The sequence below is a fragment of the Ricinus communis genome, chromosome 5 (genome assembly GCF_019578655.1).
Source record: "Ricinus communis isolate WT05 ecotype wild-type chromosome 5, ASM1957865v1, whole genome shotgun sequence".
NCBI lineage: Eukaryota > Viridiplantae > Streptophyta > Magnoliopsida > Malpighiales > Euphorbiaceae > Ricinus > Ricinus communis.
This window is the reverse complement of record NC_063260.1, coordinates 31359017-31379656: the sequence shown is the minus strand read 5'-3', so window position 1 is coordinate 31379656 and position 20640 is coordinate 31359017. Positions and strand designations below refer to the sequence as shown.

The 20640-nt window shown below is 35.9% G+C and overlaps 4 protein-coding genes and 1 pseudogene across 5 annotated transcripts; 4 read left to right on the top strand and 1 right to left on the bottom strand.

The window, feature by feature from the left end:
- The first annotated feature begins 62 nt into the window (after positions 1–62).
- On the top strand, positions 63–4138 carry LOC8284217 (zinc finger MYND domain-containing protein 15). The gene is made up of 3 exons (XM_048373993.1): positions 63–2609; positions 3066–3138; positions 4002–4138. Exon 1 carries the CDS (start codon positions 611–613, stop codon positions 2507–2509), a length of 1899 nt encoding a protein of 632 aa, XP_048229950.1. The 5' UTR covers positions 63–610; the 3' UTR covers positions 2510–2609; positions 3066–3138; positions 4002–4138.
- LOC8284218 (15.4 kDa class V heat shock protein) lies at positions 3419–4462 on the top strand. Its single transcript, XM_048373994.1, has 2 exons — positions 3419–3876; positions 4002–4462. The coding sequence occupies exons 1-2, from the start codon at positions 3729–3731 to the stop codon at positions 4268–4270; spliced, it is 417 nt and encodes a 138-aa protein (XP_048229951.1). The 5' UTR covers positions 3419–3728; the 3' UTR covers positions 4271–4462.
- Positions 4463–5135: 673 nt separating this feature from the next.
- On the bottom strand, positions 5136–12886 carry LOC8284219 (abnormal spindle-like microcephaly-associated protein). 2 transcript variants are annotated; one of them, XM_015718826.3, is made up of 20 exons: positions 12059–12886; positions 11467–11935; positions 11279–11364; positions 10953–11066; positions 10666–10854; positions 10487–10552; positions 10197–10259; positions 9840–9962; positions 9631–9747; positions 9272–9379; positions 9057–9192; positions 8439–8576; positions 7774–7950; positions 7511–7686; positions 7051–7438; positions 6690–6928; positions 6149–6338; positions 5772–5997; positions 5524–5679; positions 5136–5405 (listed from the first exon to the last, which is right to left on the bottom strand). In XM_015718826.3, exons 1-20 carry the CDS (start codon positions 12695–12697, stop codon positions 5318–5320), a joined length of 3888 nt encoding a protein of 1295 aa, XP_015574312.1. In that variant the 5' UTR covers positions 12698–12886; the 3' UTR covers positions 5136–5317. The 2 variants fall into 2 exon arrangements, with proteins under 2 accessions (XP_015574312.1, XP_015574311.1); XM_015718825.3 differs by having other exon boundaries at positions 7051–7686.
- A 594-nt stretch (positions 12887–13480) lies between these two features.
- On the top strand, positions 13481–14605 carry LOC8284220 (annotated as a pseudogene).
- Positions 14606–16935: 2330 nt separating this feature from the next.
- LOC8284221 (derlin-2.2) lies at positions 16936–20463 on the top strand. Its single transcript, XM_002518458.4, has 6 exons — positions 16936–17273; positions 17699–17798; positions 18602–18816; positions 18920–19003; positions 19188–19241; positions 19925–20463. The coding sequence occupies exons 1-6, from the start codon at positions 17175–17177 to the stop codon at positions 20105–20107; spliced, it is 735 nt and encodes a 244-aa protein (XP_002518504.1). The 5' UTR covers positions 16936–17174; the 3' UTR covers positions 20108–20463.
- The last annotated feature ends 177 nt before the right edge of the window (positions 20464–20640 follow it).

Below are 20640 nucleotides of genomic sequence, written 5' to 3'. Positions count from 1 at the left end.
GTCACTACAACTAACGAACACGTGGCAGATGCTTATTGAAGTTTTCTTTTGAGGGTTTCTTATATTTTGCGGGCGTGCCTTGAATTTATTTCTTGAATCTTAGTTATTTTGACCGTTCGATTCTTATACCAAAACAATCTTATATTTACCTTAAAATACCCTTGTCCTTGTCTTATAAACAGTCTCCGGATTCCACTAGTGTCTTCTGAACTGAGTTCACTGTCTCTCTCGTTTCAAGTTAGCAAATACAATTCGGTATGGAGCAGTGATCGTTTTCTTTACAAGTCTTTTTAATTAATTATCTTTAGTGTTGCTTCAAGTGAATGTTGCCATGTTGTTAATGCTGTGATTTTGAAGATTTCCTCTGGTTGGATTAGACTTGTGCAATGTCTTTTGCTTAATTATTCCTTCGAGATCAAATTCATCGTCAACTTTCAGTTTTTAGGATATATATATATATATATATATATATATATATATATATATATAATTTTTTTTTAATTTATCGCAACTATAAAGGGTAGTGCTTTATTTTGGACTTACTGTTTTAAGAGGGATTTAGAAGTTTCATAAGAATTTTTTACAGTTAGATCTGCTACAAGAGGTCTTAATGGATTTGCATTTAAAGAGCTTGTTTGGTAGATTCCAGGAGCAATTTGGGTCTGGTCCTGGGCTTGGTCCTGGATCAGGGACTTGCTTGATGAAGGTGGAGGGCATTGCTCCTAATTTCATCAAGTCATTGTATAAAGCTTGTGCTGCTCTTTATAGAACTGATCCTTGGAGAAGATTGCGTCCCCCCCATCTTTTTGGAATTCGGGTGGGAAAGGACTCTGATTGGTCTGGCAAGAAACAACTTTTCCCGTGCATTCAGTTCATAGGAGGTGATGGTGGGGATGTTGGCTTCTATATGTTTCGATCTGTAAATGATGCTAAGAAAATGACAGGGTCTAGAGAGACAATTTTGGTTCCTAATGTGGAGCTTTTGAGGGTTACATATGAATCTGAGTCATTGATGTTTCCTTCTAATAGGAAAATGATCAAGTCTTTGTCATTGGAGGTGTCCGGTACTGATAGATTTCCTGTAATTGATGTTGCACGTTTTATGTCTTCTGGTGCACTTCAGTTTAGGCATCCAACTCTAGAAGAATTAAGATTTGTGTATGCATTCATGAGAGCCATCTCTCTAGTGCATACATTGCTTCAGGAAGATAAAGAAGGCGGTCCAAAGTGGTCCAAGTTGATATATTTTGAACCATTTATTGAGACTGTTGATGTCCAGTGGCCTTCAGAAATGGCTAAGGGCTATGATCTTGTTGCGGTTACAATCTCACACCCACCTGGTCAGGCGTACGAGGAAAAGGCAAGCTCAACCGCTAGCTCAACTCCCACCAAGTATGCAGAAAGACCCAGGGAGGAGATCTTTGTTGATATGAGGATAAGCTCGAATTCTGGCTTGAGGCAGTGCACAATGTGTGATAAAGAAGTTCATGGAGAACAATCTCCCTCTTGTGGGCATTGTCGAGCGGTTATCTACTGTAGTTCTCAATGCCAGAAGCAGCATTGGAAGGAAACACATAAGAGCATGTGTGGTCTTTACAAGGCTATGATGGAAAGGGAAGAAGAGCTGGCAATGAATATATTTATGTTCCCTTGTTCTGCTGAGCAGCCTTGTAAATGGCTGGAGTCGTTGGGTATCCATCAGAAGGGAATGTGGAGGAGAAAGTGCAGTTGCTATTCTCACTGCCCATTTGGTCTCCTCCCCGTTAAAGGTGGTTTGTGGGATTCATGGGGTGGGCTGGACGATGAAGACTATCCTTGTGATTCACCTTTTCACAACCATTTAAGAGATGGAATATCAAGCCCAATCCTTCTTTCTGGTTGGTCAGAGTACTATAATCTCAGGTCATTGCCATTGTCAAGCCCTGTTGCTGACATTCTTTCTCATCCACTTACAGTTTATTACATATTGACTACTCTGAATATCAGTTCAAAGAACCTGTTACTCAAAGGGAAAGAGGTGATTCTTCATTACCTGGGGCCTGAAGGGGAGTTGGATTGGATGCCAGCATTTGCAGAAATTAGCCATTTGCTCAATGGATCAGGTAATATACATATTGTAATGGTGGGACCTGAAGTTCCAACTAATTTGTCTGGCACAACTTCAGGAGTAAGTAGTAGGGTGAGGGTGAATCTTGTGAGGGGCATTTATCAAGAGGAAGCCACCTACTTGCCTTCTCCCCATGTTATAGTTGCATTGAACTGTGGATTAGACAACCATACAAGTTGGGGTGGAGCACTCGAAGTGATAAAATCTGCAAATGTTCCAGCCTTCATCACGGAGCAATCGGAAATTTCATGTGCAAATGCAAAGCAAGTCCTTCGTGGGGCAGGATTGCACATTACACATCCCGTGACACCAAATCCTTTCCGTTCTCCTCTGAAGATTCAAAGCACTTCTAGCAATCTTCCTTCATATAGCAACGGCTTTGTGCTTGGAGTGAATACATGAGTTGGAACCCTAGAGGACTGGACTTGGGAATATTTCTGTCATGTTGTAGTAATCAATAATCACATGTGAAGGAGATGGCAGCATTGCAATTTAGTCCGAGGTAGTATAGTACAACTGTTATTGAGTTTGAGCTTCAAGTTTATATTTGGACCTTTATCAATGGCTATTACCATTGTTATAGGCAGTTAATTTATTTCCATATTAAAAATTCCTGGTAATTTTTTTGGTATTGTAATATTTAGTTTCCTTTACAGTAATGGAAATCTGAGTCAGTGAAGCTGCAAAACTAGTATGAGCAGTCATATAGTAGCAATAACTCGCCCTTTTAGAGGAGATCAAACTAGGGGCTTGGAAAACCTTGTATGTGTTTTTAATTGTTGATACAAAAGTATGAAAATGAATATTTTGAACTAGTCAATCTGAACTGGAGGCTGTGAATACTGAATTGGCTTATAACATTACTATTCTTGAGCTGCTTGATTACATAAGACTTCGGTCATCATCTTTTGATTTGTTCCTGATATCTAATGAAGTTTGTGTTTCCAATGTGCTGCAGTACGGAAAGCAAAAGTAACATGTTTTCTGCTTATCAGCCTAGGAGAACGGGGGAAAGAAAAAACGACAATCATGTAAAAGCATGCTTTTCTTTCCTTTTTTACTTTATTCCCAGATGGAACACTTGAGCTCTTTTCTAAATCTTGAAATAAGCTCAACCAGAAATCAAATATCATCTGCAGGACTGCACAAGTCCATCTTTCTTTATATTCCCAAGAAATAAATGAAATACCTTCTATGAGGAGTAATCTTTTACGACTCGATTATTTTATTTTTATGATGTTCAGGATTGATAGAATAGAAAAGTGAAATTCAACAAATATGAGAGCCTAAAGTTTAACCAAATAATTCATGGGAAGTGATATTGAAGGGTAAATTTGTCATTGCAGAATGAGATATTAAGCCAATCAACTGGACCTTACATTTTGACATTCATCATTTTCCTTGTATAGAAGGAAACCTCTGTAATACTAAAATGGCCAATTAACTTCTCAAAAGAAGAAAAAGAAAAAAGGCCAATAACTTCCATGCCCCGACTCCAAAACCCCAAACTTGCCCACTTGCCCTATAAAAGAACACTCAACTTGTCTCTCTTTTTCCTCTCAACAAAAACCAGAACCAAAGTTCTCTCAATTCCCTGTCCACAAGAAATTATCACAAGGCAATGGAGTTCCCCATGTATCAACAACAAGCTTTCCCTTGGCACTATCTTCTTGCTTATCCCTCCCCTTTCTCCTACTCTCTCAGACCAGAAAACTATGTTCATTGGGTCCAGACCCCTGAATCCCATATTTACTCAGCTGACCTTCCTGGTACTCGTACAATTTGTTTTTGTCCGTAACTTCCCTTTAACATTTTCTTTCATTTCCTTTTCTGCAGTTTGGTTGTATTGACAAAAGTTTCTTTCTTTCTTTCTCTCTTGTTGTTGTTGCTGCAGGTGTGAAGAAAGAGGAGATAAAGGTGGAGGTTGAGGATTCAATATACCTGATAATTAGAACAGAGTCTACTGATGAAGCAACTAGGCCGCCTGCCAAGAGCTTCATGAGGAAATTCAGGCTTCCAGGTTCGGTTGATATCGATGGAATATCAGCTGGATACGAAGACGGTGTATTGACAGTTACTGTACCAAGATCTTATAAGAGGGGACTCCTTATTGACCAATCAGCTTTGCCTGAAAGGCTGGAAGTTACTGCTAGGGCTGCTTGAATCAATAGATTAACATGATACATATATAAATGATTTGATTGATCAGGAACGGAGACTTGGGTCTTGATTAATTGTTTGCATGACTACACTATGCCATGCCATATTTGTAAACTTTGATCATTCTTAGTGATGGAGTTGATGTAACAAAAGATATGTACTTGCATGAATATCTACTTTTGTCCTTTCAGACTAGATTTTCAAGATGATCCATGGTTTTTTTATTTTTATTCTCAACTGCTTTTTACAGTTTTGGGCTGCTTTTTTGGGTATCCAAACAGACAGTTGATTAGTTGATAAAATAATTGTTGAAGGTGGAATCTTATCTGCATCTCATTTCCCAAAAGCAAACGTCACGTGCACCGCAGCCATTGAGGGTAGTCCCACAGTCAACAAGAGCCACAATTAATAATACCTAGAAAAATTTTGTTAAATTAAAAGAAAGAAATTCCAACTTGAGAACTTCATCAGAAAAGAAAAAAAAAAAGTGTCAACAGGAAATATACACCTAATATCAGACTAAACTTATAAATTTAGTCTGATACAATACTATTTTCTTCCAATCCATAAGATTTAAAAAAAAAAAAAAAAGCACAAAATGTGTTATATTTTGTTTCTGCATATTCTTTCTTTCTCCATGTTTTCATATTGTTTCAAATATGCAAAGGCTAACCGAAACTATATGAGAAAAGGATAAGTTTGCCAATTTAATAAAAGAAAGCTTAATTAATTGCAAGTTGCCAAGCACATAAATCTTTAAGCTCCATCAGAAAATATATTTTGTCTGGCAACTTGAAAATTAATGGACAATGAATCCATTATTAGCTTACTGTTATAAAGCACAGATCAAAAAGAGCAACTTGCATGATTTGTAGAAATGGGCATTTTCTTTTTGTAAATAGCAGAATATACTTTGTCCATCAACAGATAATCGTTGACAAGCTCAAATCATTCTGTATATCCTCAATACATTCTATTTTCTCTTCCTTTCGTGTACAGGGTTTACACAAATCATACACAGTAAACAGGAAACGACTATAACAAACAGAATCACTTAATTGTCATCAATTTAAGGATTCCAACAGCCTCTCTCAATCTTTTTTCTGTTTTCTCTCTTGCTGCTACACCCTGAGGATTCCTGCAAAAGAAGAAAGATAATGTGGACTTAATCCTCTGCTATCTATCGTTGTTCTGATATTTCTCTTGCATAAAACGTATAGAAGAAAGACAAAAATTTCCAAACGCCTGTATGTTACCTTTTCTCAATAGTTGATTTCCTTGTTAGTTCTTCCACAAGACTATGTAACCTCTTTATGAGGGCGGGTAACTTGCGCAAGGACTGACCACCTTTCTTATTTGAACATATCTTCTTCAGAATCTCTGAAGCGATAAAATAACCGTCTTCCTTGTTCCTGGAAATAGATTATGAAGAAAAACAGAATTTACTTAGAGATCATAAATGAAATGTCTTCTGAATTCTAGTCTAAAAAGATAAGATGCACACCTGAGAAATTCCCAAAAGATGATTTCTATTGATCCATGGCTGTCAATTAGAACTTCAGTCAAGTGTTGATAGCGGGTAAGATTCCTGATAGTTGAAAGTGCATGCTTTAAAATCTCCTGATCCGGTATGCTTCGACTGACTAACCGAATCAGTTTCAATAAAATCCCTATGGCCCCTGCGGCCACAAGCTCCTCGCAACATTTCTGAGAATGTTGTGTAGTCATATCTGCAATTGAGACGGACATGAGTACAAGCCATCTATAATACGATATTAGGAACATAATGGTTCGTTATTTACAGGCCAAAGGACAATCTCATTATAACTTAATCAGGTCGAAAATTTAGCCAAATTATACAGGAAAAGTAAAACCTCTTACCTAAGGTTGCACAAGTATGAAGAATCCCGCTGATGCTTTTCATACTCAGTAGTTCCGAAAGTGCCACTTTGAGTCTGTTAATTATACGCATGCTGTCATCTATATTTTTAGCGGATTTCTGCACTCTCAAGCGCAAATCCAATAGCTGTCCTCTTGATTCTTTACGCACAAGGTAACCTTTCCAGTGAGACTATCAAATTTATAAAATATGAGATATTAAACAGATGAACCAGTAACATTTCGATTCAAGAAAAGGAAAAAGATATACCCATAATGGAGCAAAATGGTGAATTGTATACAAACTAATGCAGCAACAAATTCTCTGGTAGTTAAAGCCTATAAAACCAATGTAATTGTTTTTTCTTGTTGCTCAAAGAACCAATGTAATTGTTTAAGCCATTCATCATCCAAACACTAAGCTAGAGGCCAGCAACTAGACCAGCAGTTTGACAATTTTCTTTTGCAATGTCCAAAAAAGTAGGTAAGAGTTTCTTCAGCAAGAAATATAAGCGATATTCCATGAGGAATATTCTTTTCTTACTTGGATCATAACAGCATATCGCCTTTCTGTATAAACCTTTTGCCTGCTGACCCAACCTCGAAAATAAGACTGTATAACTATTGCTGATCTTGTTCTTAATTTATGCAACAAAACACATCTCCACCACCTTTGCAGCTTCAATATTGCAGATAGTATTACTTTCAATTCTGGACGAGGAAAGCAGCCAGAAGTTTGGAATTTGCAATAAACAGTGGTGCATATATTAAAATGAGAAGCTCCTGTAACAGCCCAAATAAAAATATGTTTAAGACAACCAAATTATGGGAACAAAGAAAGGCAAAGAAGAGCAAATTAAAGACAGCTTAAAGAACTAAATGTTTTGGACACTTTCATGCAATACCTAAGAGCCTTTTTCGAGCGATCTGTCCCCTGACAAACCGTTGAATTTCAATAGCAGCATTCTTTCTGCAATTAAATGCCTTCTGACAATTTAAGCCCCGAATAACGTTTTGAATCTTTTTTACAGCTTCTATTTGGTGCATAAAGTTCCTCCTTATCAGCCAACCACGGCAGCATCTCTGAACTTTTGTTATGAATTCCTTCTGTTTCAAAAATTTCTTTCTCAACTGCCAACATTGGAAATGATGCTGAATTTTAATTGCAGCTAGATGCTGATTGCGAAGACACCTGCCATCAATATAATTCTTCCAAGATAGCTGGATTCGAATGGCTGCTTCTCTTTCAAGATTACTACGGTGCATTTGGCACATGTGTGGAGCATTCATCATCTGAATGACCTTACACTTAGACCTTGTTATCCGAACACGAAAATATTTTTGAATAATAGTGGCAGCACTGACCAGCTCCATAGTGGACATATCATGATTTCTAATACTTGCAGCCTGGATTCTTTGCATCATCCAAATCCTAGCTGCTTGCTGGATGAACACCACTGATTTTCGTACCTTGACAAAGCTATGTCTGTCAAAAATAAAGTTGACATATCTCCAATCTCTTTCTGACTGCTTCCACCTTTCTGCAAAAGTTAACCAATCCAAAAGGATGAAGAAGCTCATTGATCTTGCAATGGAAATTAAATTTAATGGCATAGAAACATAGATACCATAGATAGAGTCCTGAATCATGTCATCACAGAATCTGTAAGGTGCAGATATCCGCTTCACCATAAACCAAGCCCGAATAACTGTTTGCAAAATTAAAACTGCATTTTTCATCTTCAAAAAATGATAACGTGCAATTGACCTTCTGAAGTGCGATTGTATGAGTGTTGCTGCGTTGTCTGCAATGAGCATCTATAATAAGCAACTAGAAGCGAAAATACTGGAAACAGATAAAAGATGCCAATCAACTCAGATGTAAAAAGAAGGGAAAATGCAAAAGCAAATACACAACTGTTGTAATGATGGTTTCCAGAGACAGAAATTAAGCAGGATGATGTGCTACTTCTAATTGAACCTTCTGAAGGGGAAAAAATAACAGAGTTAAGCTGTAACTAGATCAAACACACAAAAGGCCAACTGTTTAATGGCTCAACACTGACATGGAGAACTCTATGCTCAAAATAAAACCCATATTGAAAATTATTTTGTAAATAAGCAATTCAAACAATAATTGCTTTAGTTAACAAAACAGAGGAATGTCATAAGCATTTTATAGCAACCAAAGACAAGGACTTTTACAACTCATGAGCTAGTTAGAATCTGAAAACTGAAAACCCCTCACTAAAAACAAATAAACAATAAAAGTAAAAGGGACCCATGAGATGACCTTTTTGAAAGTTGATGCTGGATTTCTTAGTTGAGCAGTGCTGCAAAGTAGATATTGCAGGCTTTATAACAAAGCTGTTGTTCCGTTCTGCCATATCTTGCCACCAAGCTTTAATAGCGTTAAATCTTCTAGCAGCATCTGCAATTTAAGAGGAAGCAAAACAAGCAAGAAGACAAAGGATCAGCTTTTAGAACTATTATATTTATTTTATCACCTGGAATTGCAGCTAATACTTTGTACCATTTTCAATAACACTACTCATTTTTCATAAGCCAGACATGTTGTCCTTCTATGTGCTTATCTTTCGTCCAAAAGTAATGCTAGGAAAAAATACTTCTCAAATAGGGAAATCACATCATAATCCCTGTCAAATCCTGAAATATGGACTGATTTCAATAAATTGTAAAAGCTTACAACCTTCTATCACATAATTAAATCCAGATTCAAAGAAGGAAAACTGGATGAATCCTAAACCTCAGCACTTTTTATTGAAGTCTTTACTTATGATACTTAATCCCATATCTTGAAATGAAATTAGAAACAATGGAAAGGAAAAATTAGCTGTGTAATAACAAATTTTGCACTAAAAGAGATTTATATCTAAAAGAAGACAATAACCTTCATTACAGTGTTCATCTATTTCCTCTTGGTCTAGCATTGCATTCAAACTCAAGCCACACTGTTCACTGATTGAATGTCTCCTCTCTGGACTTTGACAATTACAACACAAGAGCTTATGAAAATTCAGCTGATCCTAGAAGACAAACAAACAGTTCATTAGATAATTCCTCAAGTCTCATCCAGTATTTTCAGCTCATAGATTCCAACATTACCATAGATTTCTTTGCAGTCAGCTGCGATGCAAGAAATACCAATAGAATCACCACACTCCTTTCACTAATTGCACCACTATGTTCAAGTATGTCACTGATTTGCAGAATCTGTAGAACAAGTTATACTGTTCTCAGAAAATGTCAAACTGGTCAATTTTTTCAGTTGAGGGCCATGATAAGTCAATATCAAAATTATATGAATTTCAATCATACCCTAATACCAGACACATTCTGATCCCTCCAATAAGATTTTTTATCCAATACAGATAAATTTTACGTGTCCAACCTATTTGACCTTTTCTTTCATGAAATACCTGTCAGTACCTTATCAGCTATCAACCAAGCTCTCTAATACTTACCTCTGGAAAGTTCCCCAACAAGGTTATCAGCTTCTGTGATAATATGAAATTATGCACTGCATCTGTATATTCAGAAGCAGACATAATTGATTCTTCCCCTCTAGTATCAGTAGGGTCCTGTGACAAAAAATAAATGTGAGTGGAACAAAGAAGAGAGAAAAATACAAAAGCTAAAGCAAAATATATAGAGGTTGAAAAATAAATAGCACCTTAAGAGAACGAGAACAGCAAAGTTCTTTGCGGAAGTAATAGTCAAGCAAACACCATACAGCTTTCCCATCAACCAAAGAAGAAATATTGTCAACCTTATAATCATACTTATCACAGACCACCTGCAAACAATGCAATATTTTGTGAAGCACATAAAACCCCCACAAGAAAAAGAATAAAGAGGGCGAGAATAAAGCAATTTACACATCAAAGAATGATATTCCTGCTAGCATAACAAAGAAAGGCAAAATGTAACATGAAAGAGATCAAATAAAGGGGAGGGAAGAATGGAGGAAGAATGAGAGAGGTACAAAACACAAAGGCATGGTAATGCAATTTCTAAAATAGCACTCTACCTGGATCCAGTTCAAAAGCAACTGCAAAGAAGCTGAACTAAGATTAATGTTTTTGGAGGTATCCTGCGAAAAAGCAGGGAATGAATGAACCTTAAATACCACAGAAACTTAACAAAAGATAGAAAGAATCTACAGAAAACACGAATTCAAGAAATCAAATCTAGTTAATTCTTTTAAATCAAAGCTTAGCTGGTGCTAAAAGAACTAGGAAACTTCATGGAATACTAGTCCGCCACAATTTTTTTTCTTGATTTTCTGGATAAATGCAAGATCAACAAAGTCAACCATACCACATTGGTTCCATGAATTTTCAGAATCTCCTCAACTAAGATTTTGCTGTTGATCAGGAGTGGCAGCTGCAGATTTAATGGCAAGACAAGTCATTAATTAAAACATAAAGGACGTCAATAACTCCTAAACCAACAATACAGTTTTAGAACTTTCGCAGTAGGAAAGGAAGCCAACACACCTGTAATTGAATAAACATGCTCCAGAGCAAGCTAATGGTTAGTTCCTTGTCTCCGTTAGCAATATCATCTTCCATAATCATCATGCCGTCATCATCACACAGTCTAACACCAGCATGTTTTAGATATTGCAGAGCAATGCCACAGTTGACCAAGTTTTTCTTGCGAGTATCAGATGGAACTACCATTTTCTGCCAGATAATGAGGCTAATACATTAAATTGGCTCCTCTTGGATTTTCTTTTATAGCCAAGACATTTTAAAGAAAACAGGGAAAAAAGAACACCAACCATAAGAATAGATGAGTCACTTCTCAAGAGCTGAATGGCTCGACAAAGACGTAGTCCATCTTGTAGGTCCTCAAATAAATCCGTCACTCTAAAGTCATACTCAAAAAGAGGACACTGCCAATTTATTTTTTGGTAAATTAGATAATTAAAAAATTGCCATGTTTCTAAAACTGACTTTAATTTTTGCCTTATCACAAGAACATAAGAACCAGAGGTTTTCAAGGTGAAAGATCAAAAACAATCTTAAATTTCACTGCCTTGTTAGCCCTAAACACAGGTATGCATGTGCACAATTAGCTTACTATGACTGGAATAAAACCACATACCTGCTGGTAAGAAACTCTGTAACCTACAATCACTAGATGTGCCAGAAGGTTACCTTCTCCAAGCATTATCTCCGATGATAGAAAATCTAGTTTTATATCAAAGAGATAAAAAGTCAACCTACAATGGATAAAGTACAGTCATAACTCAATCTACATAACAATAAAGTGAAAAGTGATACTAAAATTACCATTAATCATTTGACGACTAGACTTGATACTTGACTGCACCACAAATAAAAGAGGAGAGCCCCCATCAACTCCATCAATACCATACTTTAAAGAAAGAGCGCTACTAGATTTTGCTCTATCAAGTATAAGAACCAGCAGCAGAAATCTCTTCAATATTATATTACCCAAATATTCATAGTAACCTGGCCTGTATAACCCTTCAACCATCTTATTATAAGCATAAGCTTTTGCTAGTCCAGCATGAGAGAAAAACTGCTTTTCAATTACCATCTTCAAAAAGGCAATTTCTTTATCAGATTTAACATCCCCGCTAGGCAACAAGGAATCACCGCCAAAAATAATATGCAATCCAATTCGAATCCAAATTGGGTTATAACACATAAGAATTTGGATCGCCTTCTCTTTCATTCCTACATCTGTTACTATGGGGCAATGTGACTTCATTTTCAACCTGCCTTCATCAATATTCTGAGAAACAATATATTAGAAAAATTTAAAATCCCCAATCAAACTAATCTACTCAACTAAACTTGAAAATTTTCATATTTTTCTTCTTTAAAAACAACAAAAAAATTGAACATCAAAGCAGACCTTAACGACATGAGACATGATATCAAAAATCTCCTTGCAAGTAGCCAAGCTCAAATGAAGCCTCATTCTGTGCTTCAAATCATCCAAACTACACACATCTTTCAACGATTTCCTTAACAATTCATAGTTCTTTGAACTTGAAAACCCGTCAGTTCCATTAATCTCCACAAAATCACCGCCTCTCAGCCTCTTCGGACTCCGCCATTGAGCATTCCTCTGTCTCTTCCCCCCTAACTTCTCTGGAAAGCTTCCATCTTGATCATCAATTACGGTTAAATCACAGCCGCAGGATCTCGGGTTTTGGAGGAGGAAATTAAGCCAAGTAGTGAGAGATTTTGAAAGTGACTTAAGAGACTGTTCTTTTTTAGTTTGGACTTTGCGCGAGGATTGTGATTGTTCTAGCTCAAATGCCTTTAGACGACGGGCTGTCGCGGTTTTATGTTTAGGCCGGGAACTGCGGACAGAAGAAGACAGTTTTGGGGTTTGTTTGGAAGCGGTGAAGAACTGAGGATAAGGAGAAGAAGAGGTGAAATTAGGGACACGAGAAGCGCGTTTTGGGGTTTTGAAATTTGAAATGTCTTTGAGAAGAGAAGCAGACGGTGGATATGGCGAGGGAGGTGGCTGATCGTTGCCCTCCATTGCAGGGTGTCTCAGTAGATTCTGAAGAGAGAGCGAGAAGTTTTCTTGGTTCCTGGTCGTTTTTGTAAGGGTTTCGACAGAGAGAGCGGGAGGGGGGTTTTGAATTTGAAATGTGGACAGAACGGTGGCAGTGATGTTATTGATTATGACTTAAGCATAGAAGGAAAGCGGGACGCTGATATTTTCTTTTTTTAATTCAACACTAAAATTTTAATTATTTCGTTGCTACGAAAAGTATTATCAAGGGATTTTATACTAGCCGTCACATTAGGCGACGAGGGCTAAAACTACATAAAATAAAATAAAATTACAGGGGCAGACCAAAGAGAGCTGTCGCCAAAGAATGTGACAATGTTGTCACTCAGTTTAGCAAGGATTTATAAACTATCGCTTTTTCCACTCGCGATTAAGTTTAGAGTTATAAAATTTGATTGAAAATTATTATGCGACCATAAAAATATTTTACTATAAAAAACTAAGATGTACACTTTATAAAATTAGTTTAAAATATAATTAGTAATAAAATATATATCTCAATTAAAAATATGTTTCTTTCTTTCAGTTTAGTTATCCAGCACCGCAGTATTTTATTTTACTGAAATTGTGACGAGCATTGCCGACAACATGAATGATATTTTTAGTGCATTTCATTATCACGTTACCCTCTTCTGCTTTTAACTTTTGTCTTCAGTGTCCTTCTATATTGTTAAGATTGCATATTTATTGGATGCAAATACTTGGATATTCCTTCCATCTTAGTCCAATCCCTAAGGGAAATTGCCCATGTTTCGGTATTTCAAGGTTCTAATCCCTCGTTACTCATGACTGTGACGAAAAATGACAATTTCTCATGCAAAAAATTTTGAGCTGACAAGAAGAACAGACACTCACAAGCTGCTATTTAATGACGATATCATTTAAGGCAAACTCTGTTGCTCCAGTGCTGTCCTTTTTCCATGGACAAGATCCAGGAGCATAGTTCTGATTTTAGCCCTTGCGTTGAGGCTTCTGTTGAAACGTGTAAGAGGCAAATTGATTGGTCTACTAACTAGTTTGCTTAGTCTCTGAGATTAGGACAATGCAGTACTGTTATCTGATGAGGAAATTGTAGATAATGCTACAATTAATATGATTGCAGGACACGACACAACCTCCATCCTCCTTACTTTCTTAATCAGACTTTTAGCAAACGATGATTCTGTTTATGACAAGATTCTTCAAGGTATCCTAATTAATTAATCTGCTCACAATAGAGATGAATATCACACAAACTCTTGGTGACGATCACTAACATTTGAACCTGCAGAACAAGACGAAATAGCTAAGAATAAGGCCCCAGGTGAACTCCTGACATGGGATAAGCAAGAATGCAATATACATGGAGAGTAGCAATGGAGAGTTTAAGGATGTCTCCTCCTGTGTTTTGCTCCTTTAGGAAAGTTCTTAAAGATTTTGAGTATGAAGGATTCCTTATTCCCAAAGGATGGCAGGTCCTTCCATAATGGCTTATAACATTACTTTCAGGAAATGGCATAATCGATCAAAAGCTTGCACTCAAACTTTCATTTTTCAGATAATATGGGCAGCTTGCATGACCCATATGGAAGATTGCATCTTCCCAAACGCGTCCAAGCTTGATCCAACACACTTTGACAAACAGGCACCAGCCTACAGTTTCATGGCATTCGGAGGAGGACCCAGAATTTGTCCGGGAAACGAATTTGCAAGAATTGAAACTCTAGTTACTATACATTACCTAGTGACCCCAGTTCAGGTTGGACCTCTGTTTCTCAGACATGTCATTCTCCAGAGATCCAATGCCAAGTTTCAAGCAGGGACTAGAGATACAAATAGAGCCAAAAATCTCTTCCGAAGTCAACTAAAATGTACAAGTAGGCATACATACTTCAACGAAAGTTGAAAAAAGACATAATTGAATGAAATCATTGTAAATAAAGCTTTCATAATGCACGAAACTGTATGTATTGCATAGAATAAAAACAATGGCTACTGTGTGTTCTTATTTCCACAAGAATTTATGCAGAACAATATGCAGAATACTGCCTGATTTTATTTCACTCTCACAAATTGTGTTTGGTAGCCAACTCTCCTAAAATTTGCTAACAGATAAATTTTCTGCATCATGATTGGTTCATTATTAAATAAAACCTTAAAATATTTGGCTCCAGTAACAGGGATAGAGACTGCATTGGAAATTCCGCCTACCTTAATCCTGCCGTCAAGAAGAATTTGACAATGTAGAAATATTCAAATCCTAATTGCTATTAATTTCTGTTACAAAACATAGAGATATAATAACATGTTTCAGAGTCGACGACTAGAGAAAACAGAAGAATAAGTCGGGACAATAATAAAATCTTAAATCAAGTAGTTCCAATGTTCTTCCCGACCTGACCCAACAATCCGAACTTCAGATTTTGATAATATCCCTCCTGAAATAATAAAAAATGTTACTGATTCCGGAAATTCATGATTCAAAATAAATAATAACAACTGCATCTCTACTTAATTAGAAATTGATCAAAAGTGATAAGATACAATGAAACAAAACTTGAAGAAATCAAATCCAGGTAGTTCTTTTACATCGAAGCCTAGCTGGTGCTAAAAGATTTAGAAAACTTCATGAAATACTTGTCTCCCGCATAATTTTTTTTTTCTTGATTGTCTGGATAAAAGCAAGATCAACAGTACCACATTGTTGATTGTGGCAGCAGCTGCAGAATCTATAGTTTTAGAACTTTGGCAGTAGGAACAAACATGCTCCAAAGAAAGCTAATGGTTAGTTCCTTGTCTCCATTAGCAACACCATCTTCCATAATTATAATGCCATCATCATTCACACAGTCTAACACCAGCATGTTTTAGATATTGCAGTGCAGGGCCACAGTTGACCAAGATTTTCTTGCGAGTATCAGACGGAACTACCATTTTCTACCACATAGTAGTCTAGTTATCTAGTGACCCACTTCATATAGAACCTCCGTTCCTGATGTGATTCTCCAGAGATCCAATCCCAAGTTTCAAGCAGGGAGTAGAGATGCAAATAAAACCAAAGATCTCTTCCAAAGTCAACTAATAAAATGTCCAAGTAGGCAATGCATACTTCAGGGAAACTTGAAATGGGACAAAATAGTATGAAATCATTGTTAACGAGAAATTTAGGCATAAAAAACCCCCTTTGGTAAAAAGAAAAAAGCCTAACCATTCTAATCCTATAATAGAATGATTCTGTTCAGTAGTTAGGGAAGTTTTTATTCTTGTTGTAGACTGTGTATGGATTAAGTGTGAGAGAAGTATTAGGATTTAGATCTAAGATCTTACATTTTAGTTATAACCAATTGCTTTTCCTACCCTAAAACAAGTAGTAAACCAGGAATTTATTTGTTTTTAAAAAATACATTTTATGTTTTTTTTTTAATTTTAAATATATTTTACGCTCTATCTTATTTTTAAAATTATTTAATTCGTAAATACATTTTATGTTCTATCCTATTAGGAGAAAATAATTTTAAAACAAATTATATATTTTTTAATCAATGTTTTTTTTATAGAATATTTTTTTAATTGACTAAAAAGAATTTAGTTTTTTCTAATAGAATTATTCATCTAAAATTTAAAATTTTCATCTCTTCTACGCTTAATCCATATGGAATAAAATTATTGTCATTTTAATGGACAACTAGTGAGTGTAAAACTTAACTAGTAGATTTGAATTTGGATTCAATCATTTTTAAAATGATTAGAACTAATCATTTGATTGAATTTAATTTTTAAATATTATTTATATATTTTTATTCTTTATTGATGTAAGATTTGTAATAATGGAATTTCTATAATTCACGAAGCTGAAGGTCAAAGCGAAATCACACGGAAATTAAAATTTAAAAATATATTTATTTTTAAATTTATTAACTTTTGAAAATAATTTAAAAATTTATAGCTTAAAATATAACAGACAGTGAAATATTATCATTATAAAAATATTTTTATAGTTTAATTCAAAATAATTAAAATTCCTAATTATGTCCCTGCGGATCATATTTATTCTGATTTCCCATATCACTTTCTCTACGGCAGACTTCTCTTTTTTTCCATAACAGTTAAGGATTTTGATCAAATTCTTGGCCTCAGTGGTGGGTGTAAGTCACTCGCTATATCATTCGTGTGGGTTAGTCACAAAAACAAGGGCGCACACTTTTTCTTCTTTTTTTGAACACTATAAAGACCACAGCACGCACTAATTAGATACATATATTAGCTGTCCTGGTAAAATAAAAGTCCCCTTCCTTCCTTTCACTTTTCTTTCTTCGATTATTCCAAAACTCTCCCCTTGTCGATCTTCGATTAAAAAATCCCACTCCAATTTCATCTCAAATCATTACCTTTTCTTTTTAAAATTTTAGCTAAATCGTTTCATTGACGAAGAGACAACAAAAAGGAAAAAATCTATAGTAATATGGCTCAAGCAGTTGAGGAATGGTACAAGCAGATGCCTATTATAACCCGCTCGTATCTCACAGCTGCTATTGTCACCACAATCGGTTGTTCCCTTGAAGTATGTTTATCTCTCTCTATTCCTTGTTATATTTGATGGGTTTTTTTTTTTGTTGATTAGTATTTGTTTTGGAGGGTTAATAAAGTTTTTGTATTGATTGCTTAATGCTTATTGATTCTGTATTTAGGCCAACGGGTAGTCTGGGCTTTAGCTGTTTCTTACTGGGTTAGCGTTAATCTTTTAGATGGTAACCAATTTAAGTTGGGTATTATTAATTGTTGATTTGTTATTTCTGATTAATGACTAGTGCTGGTGAATTTGATTAGTCTATTGGATATCATGTTGGATTTTATTTGTATCTTGTGGAATAATTGTATTTAACAGTGAGATTTCAACTGGATTGCGTGTATTTTTCTTTTTCATGTGATTGGAGTGTTTGAAAAACCTTTAGCAACTAAATCCTTTCCTTATTTTTGTTTTGGCAGATAATATCTCCTCATAATCTTTACTTGCATCCTACGCTGGTGGTTAAGAATTATCAGTTCTGGCGTCTCATCACCAACTTCTTATACTTCCGGAAAATGGGTATCTTTTTGGACTTCCAAGTTATGAATTATGAGTGTAATGGCTTACTGATAGAAATGAGTATGATTGTCCTATAATAGGCAAATGCATTCTTTTTTTCATGTATTTCATATACATCTGTAGTTTTAGTACTAGATAAGTATGACACAAGTGTAGATATGTGTGAATTCAGCTACTCAATTTTGCGTTTTAATAACAAGCATGGTCATGGAATGAAATTCCTACTGAGATCAATGACCACTAAATTTGCTCATTCACTTTTTAACTTTGCTGCATTAAGGTGTGAAACATAGGTTTTGAATCAACTTATGCAGAATTGGCCCTTCTATTTTCTGAAAAGTTTCTCTTTTGGGTTGCAAGAGGGTCTTTGTCGATTGCCGAGGTTCAATAGTTGTTTTTACAAGCGAGGTTTTCACATTATGAATAAACTCCTAAGTCTATCCTTATAAATAATTGTATGCAAGGTCCAAATTGTAAACTTATGTTAAAGCAATTCATTACAACTGTTGCAGCAATATTCCTGGGAGAAGTGTAGAAATGACATATTGTGGTTCTTCCAACATGAGATATATGAATCCCAGAGCAAAGTTTAACATTGAGCCTGTTAGTGTAGCCATTGATGTGAATCTCATCCTTACATCAAGGATGCCTTTATGTTGAAAGTCTTCTCCTTTATCTTCTTGTAATTGCTTAACATTGCAAATGTTGAGCATCTGATTTTAAAATGATGTATATGCATATGTAGAAGTTACCTCTTTGCCACCTACTTCTGTTATTCTTAATGGTGTTCGTCATTATAACAGACCTGGACTTTATGTTCCACATGTTCTTCCTTGCTCGATACTGCAAACTTCTTGAAGAGAACTCTTTCAGGGGAAGAACTGCTGATTTCTTTTACATGCTCTTGTTTGGTGCCACTGTTTTGACTGGCATTGTTCTTATTGGTGGGATGATACCTTATTTGTCAGAATCTTTTGCAAAAATCATATTCCTTAGCAACTCATTGACATTCATGATGGTTCGTAAGTTTGTCTTTCTCCTGCCTAAAACATCATGTTGTTGGTAAGTCCTTTTGAATGAACTCTCACATAACTCTCACCTCTGCATTTTCAACTTTTCAGGTTTATGTCTGGAGCAAGCAAAATCCTTTTATCCACATGAGCTTCCTGGGCCTCTTTACTTTTACAGCAGCTTACCTACCGTGGGTGAGTGGGCTTATGCTATCCTCATTTCATCATATTAGTGCGATCATAAGGAATAAGTCGGAACTATTTTTCAATCCATCTATAACTGCTCTTCTTGATGCAGCTTTCATTGGTTCTAAAATAATGACATCTTCCAATTTCTCATTAGTATAAAATGTTTTGTTCCTCCTTTGGGTTTATGCAGGTTCTTTTGGGATTCTCTGTGCTTGTTGGTGCTAGTGCTTGGGTGGATCTACTGGTGCGTTTTCCTTAGTGCCTTTCATGTCATTGTTTCTATTATATTTTTTAAATATCATAGGGCACATTGAGAAATTCCTAACCATGCACTCCCAAGCCCGGTAATGTTCAAATTACATATTTGTTCTTTTATCATGCGCACCTGCTGAGCAAAATTCTAGATATTGAAGTTTAGAGCATACAGGTGGTAATATTTTAGCCTTTTCTGGGATGGCCAGATGAATGAACTTGGTTACTTCAGTAGTGTATTGTTTTGAAGACGTAGTGCCATTGACAGCTAAAGATTATGAGCAACTTAAATATATACGAGTGAAACTCCTAGTAACTTGTTACCAAGCATTGGCCTGCACACATAATTTCTTGGAATAAATAGGATCTTCTTCCAATATTTTTGGAGTGATCTTCCTCACCTTTTGAGTGTTGCCTAATGTAGAGATAGATTTAAAAATGTCACTAACGGGAATCAATAAGTTCCATCTTCTCTCCATATACCTAATTAGAAGGTCAATATAATTTTTTGTAGTCTATCTGTAGGTTTCTCTCTGCGTGCAAGTCAGGGCTACTTCAGATATAATCTTGTGTAGCATATCAAACATTCTTATCTTTTCATCACGTTATCCGCAAATTGATTCTCACCAGCAAATATCTCATGGTTTCCTTATTCAACAACTTTTTTTGGTTCAGGGAATGATAGCTGGTCATGCCTACTATTTTCTTGAGGATGTATATCCACGAATGACTGGTCGCAGGCCCCTGCGAACCCCATCATTTATCAAATCACTATTTGCTGATGAGACTGTTGTAGTGGCACGTCCAGCAAATGTAAGATTTGCTCCCCCGCCTGCAGAGGAAGTGCACCAAGATTGATGGGATTGGATTTCTGGTGACATAGGCTAGTGAACGGTAGCTTTTGGTTTGAATTTGTGTGCTCTTACTGGAGAGTGAAGAGGGAAGTCGGTACAGCACTTTGATATTGTCTATCCTGACTTGTGGCATCGTTTTAGAGGTTAACTATGTATATGATAATTACTATTACTGGAGCCATGCAAAAGTTGGATACGAGTTTTTGTAATTTAAATCAAGAAAGAAAGCTTCTAGCGGTCTAGATGACATGGCGGCTTTTTTGTGCTTATGTTTCTGTCAATGCAAATATACCAGCTAAGTAGTCATTGATGACTTCTGTTGCCTGGCTAATGGGAGATGTGTTGTATCTTTTTTGCCCATTTGTTAGTAGGATCAATTCAAATTTCGGCTGCATGACAGAATATAACTGTCCTTTCTTTATAACTCCTCTAGAGGACCATTCCTTAGAATAAATTTTCAAGGGAAAGAAAAGGAATAATGGGGCTCAAAGAACAACAAATTCTGAAAACTGCTTTCTGGCTGGATATATCTTTTCT

What these genes read in the sequence shown, in the direction of transcription:
- LOC8284218 (XM_048373994.1), top strand. Translation starts at nt 3,729, where the DNA reads ATGGAGTTCCCCATGTATCAACAACAAGCTTTCCCTTGGCACTATCTT. An exon ending in TTACTCAGCTGACCTTCCTG is followed by an intron (nt 3,877 to 4,001) that starts GTACTCGTACAA and finishes TTGTTGCTGCAG; the next exon opens with GTGTGAAGAAAGAGGAGATA.
- LOC8284219 (XM_015718825.3), bottom strand. Translation starts at nt 12,697, where the DNA reads ATGGAGGGCAACGATCAGCCACCTCCCTCGCCATATCCACCGTCTGCT. An exon ending in TGACTGCAAAGAAATCTATG is followed by an intron (nt 9,193 to 9,271) that starts GTAATGTTGGAA and finishes TTTGTCTTCTAG; the next exon opens with GATCAGCTGAATTTTCATAA. An exon ending in GATTCAGGACTCTATCTATG is followed by an intron (nt 7,687 to 7,773) that starts GTATCTATGTTT and finishes TAACTTTTGCAG; the next exon opens with AAAGGTGGAAGCAGTCAGAA.
- LOC8284217 (XM_048373993.1), top strand. Translation starts at nt 611, where the DNA reads ATGGATTTGCATTTAAAGAGCTTGTTTGGTAGATTCCAGGAGCAATTT.
- LOC8284221 (XM_002518458.4), top strand. Translation starts at nt 17,175, where the DNA reads ATGGCTCAAGCAGTTGAGGAATGGTACAAGCAGATGCCTATTATAACC. An exon ending in ACTCATTGACATTCATGATG is followed by an intron (nt 18,817 to 18,919) that starts GTTCGTAAGTTT and finishes TCAACTTTTCAG; the next exon opens with GTTTATGTCTGGAGCAAGCA. An exon ending in GTGCTTGGGTGGATCTACTG is followed by an intron (nt 19,242 to 19,924) that starts GTGCGTTTTCCT and finishes TTTTTGGTTCAG; the next exon opens with GGAATGATAGCTGGTCATGC.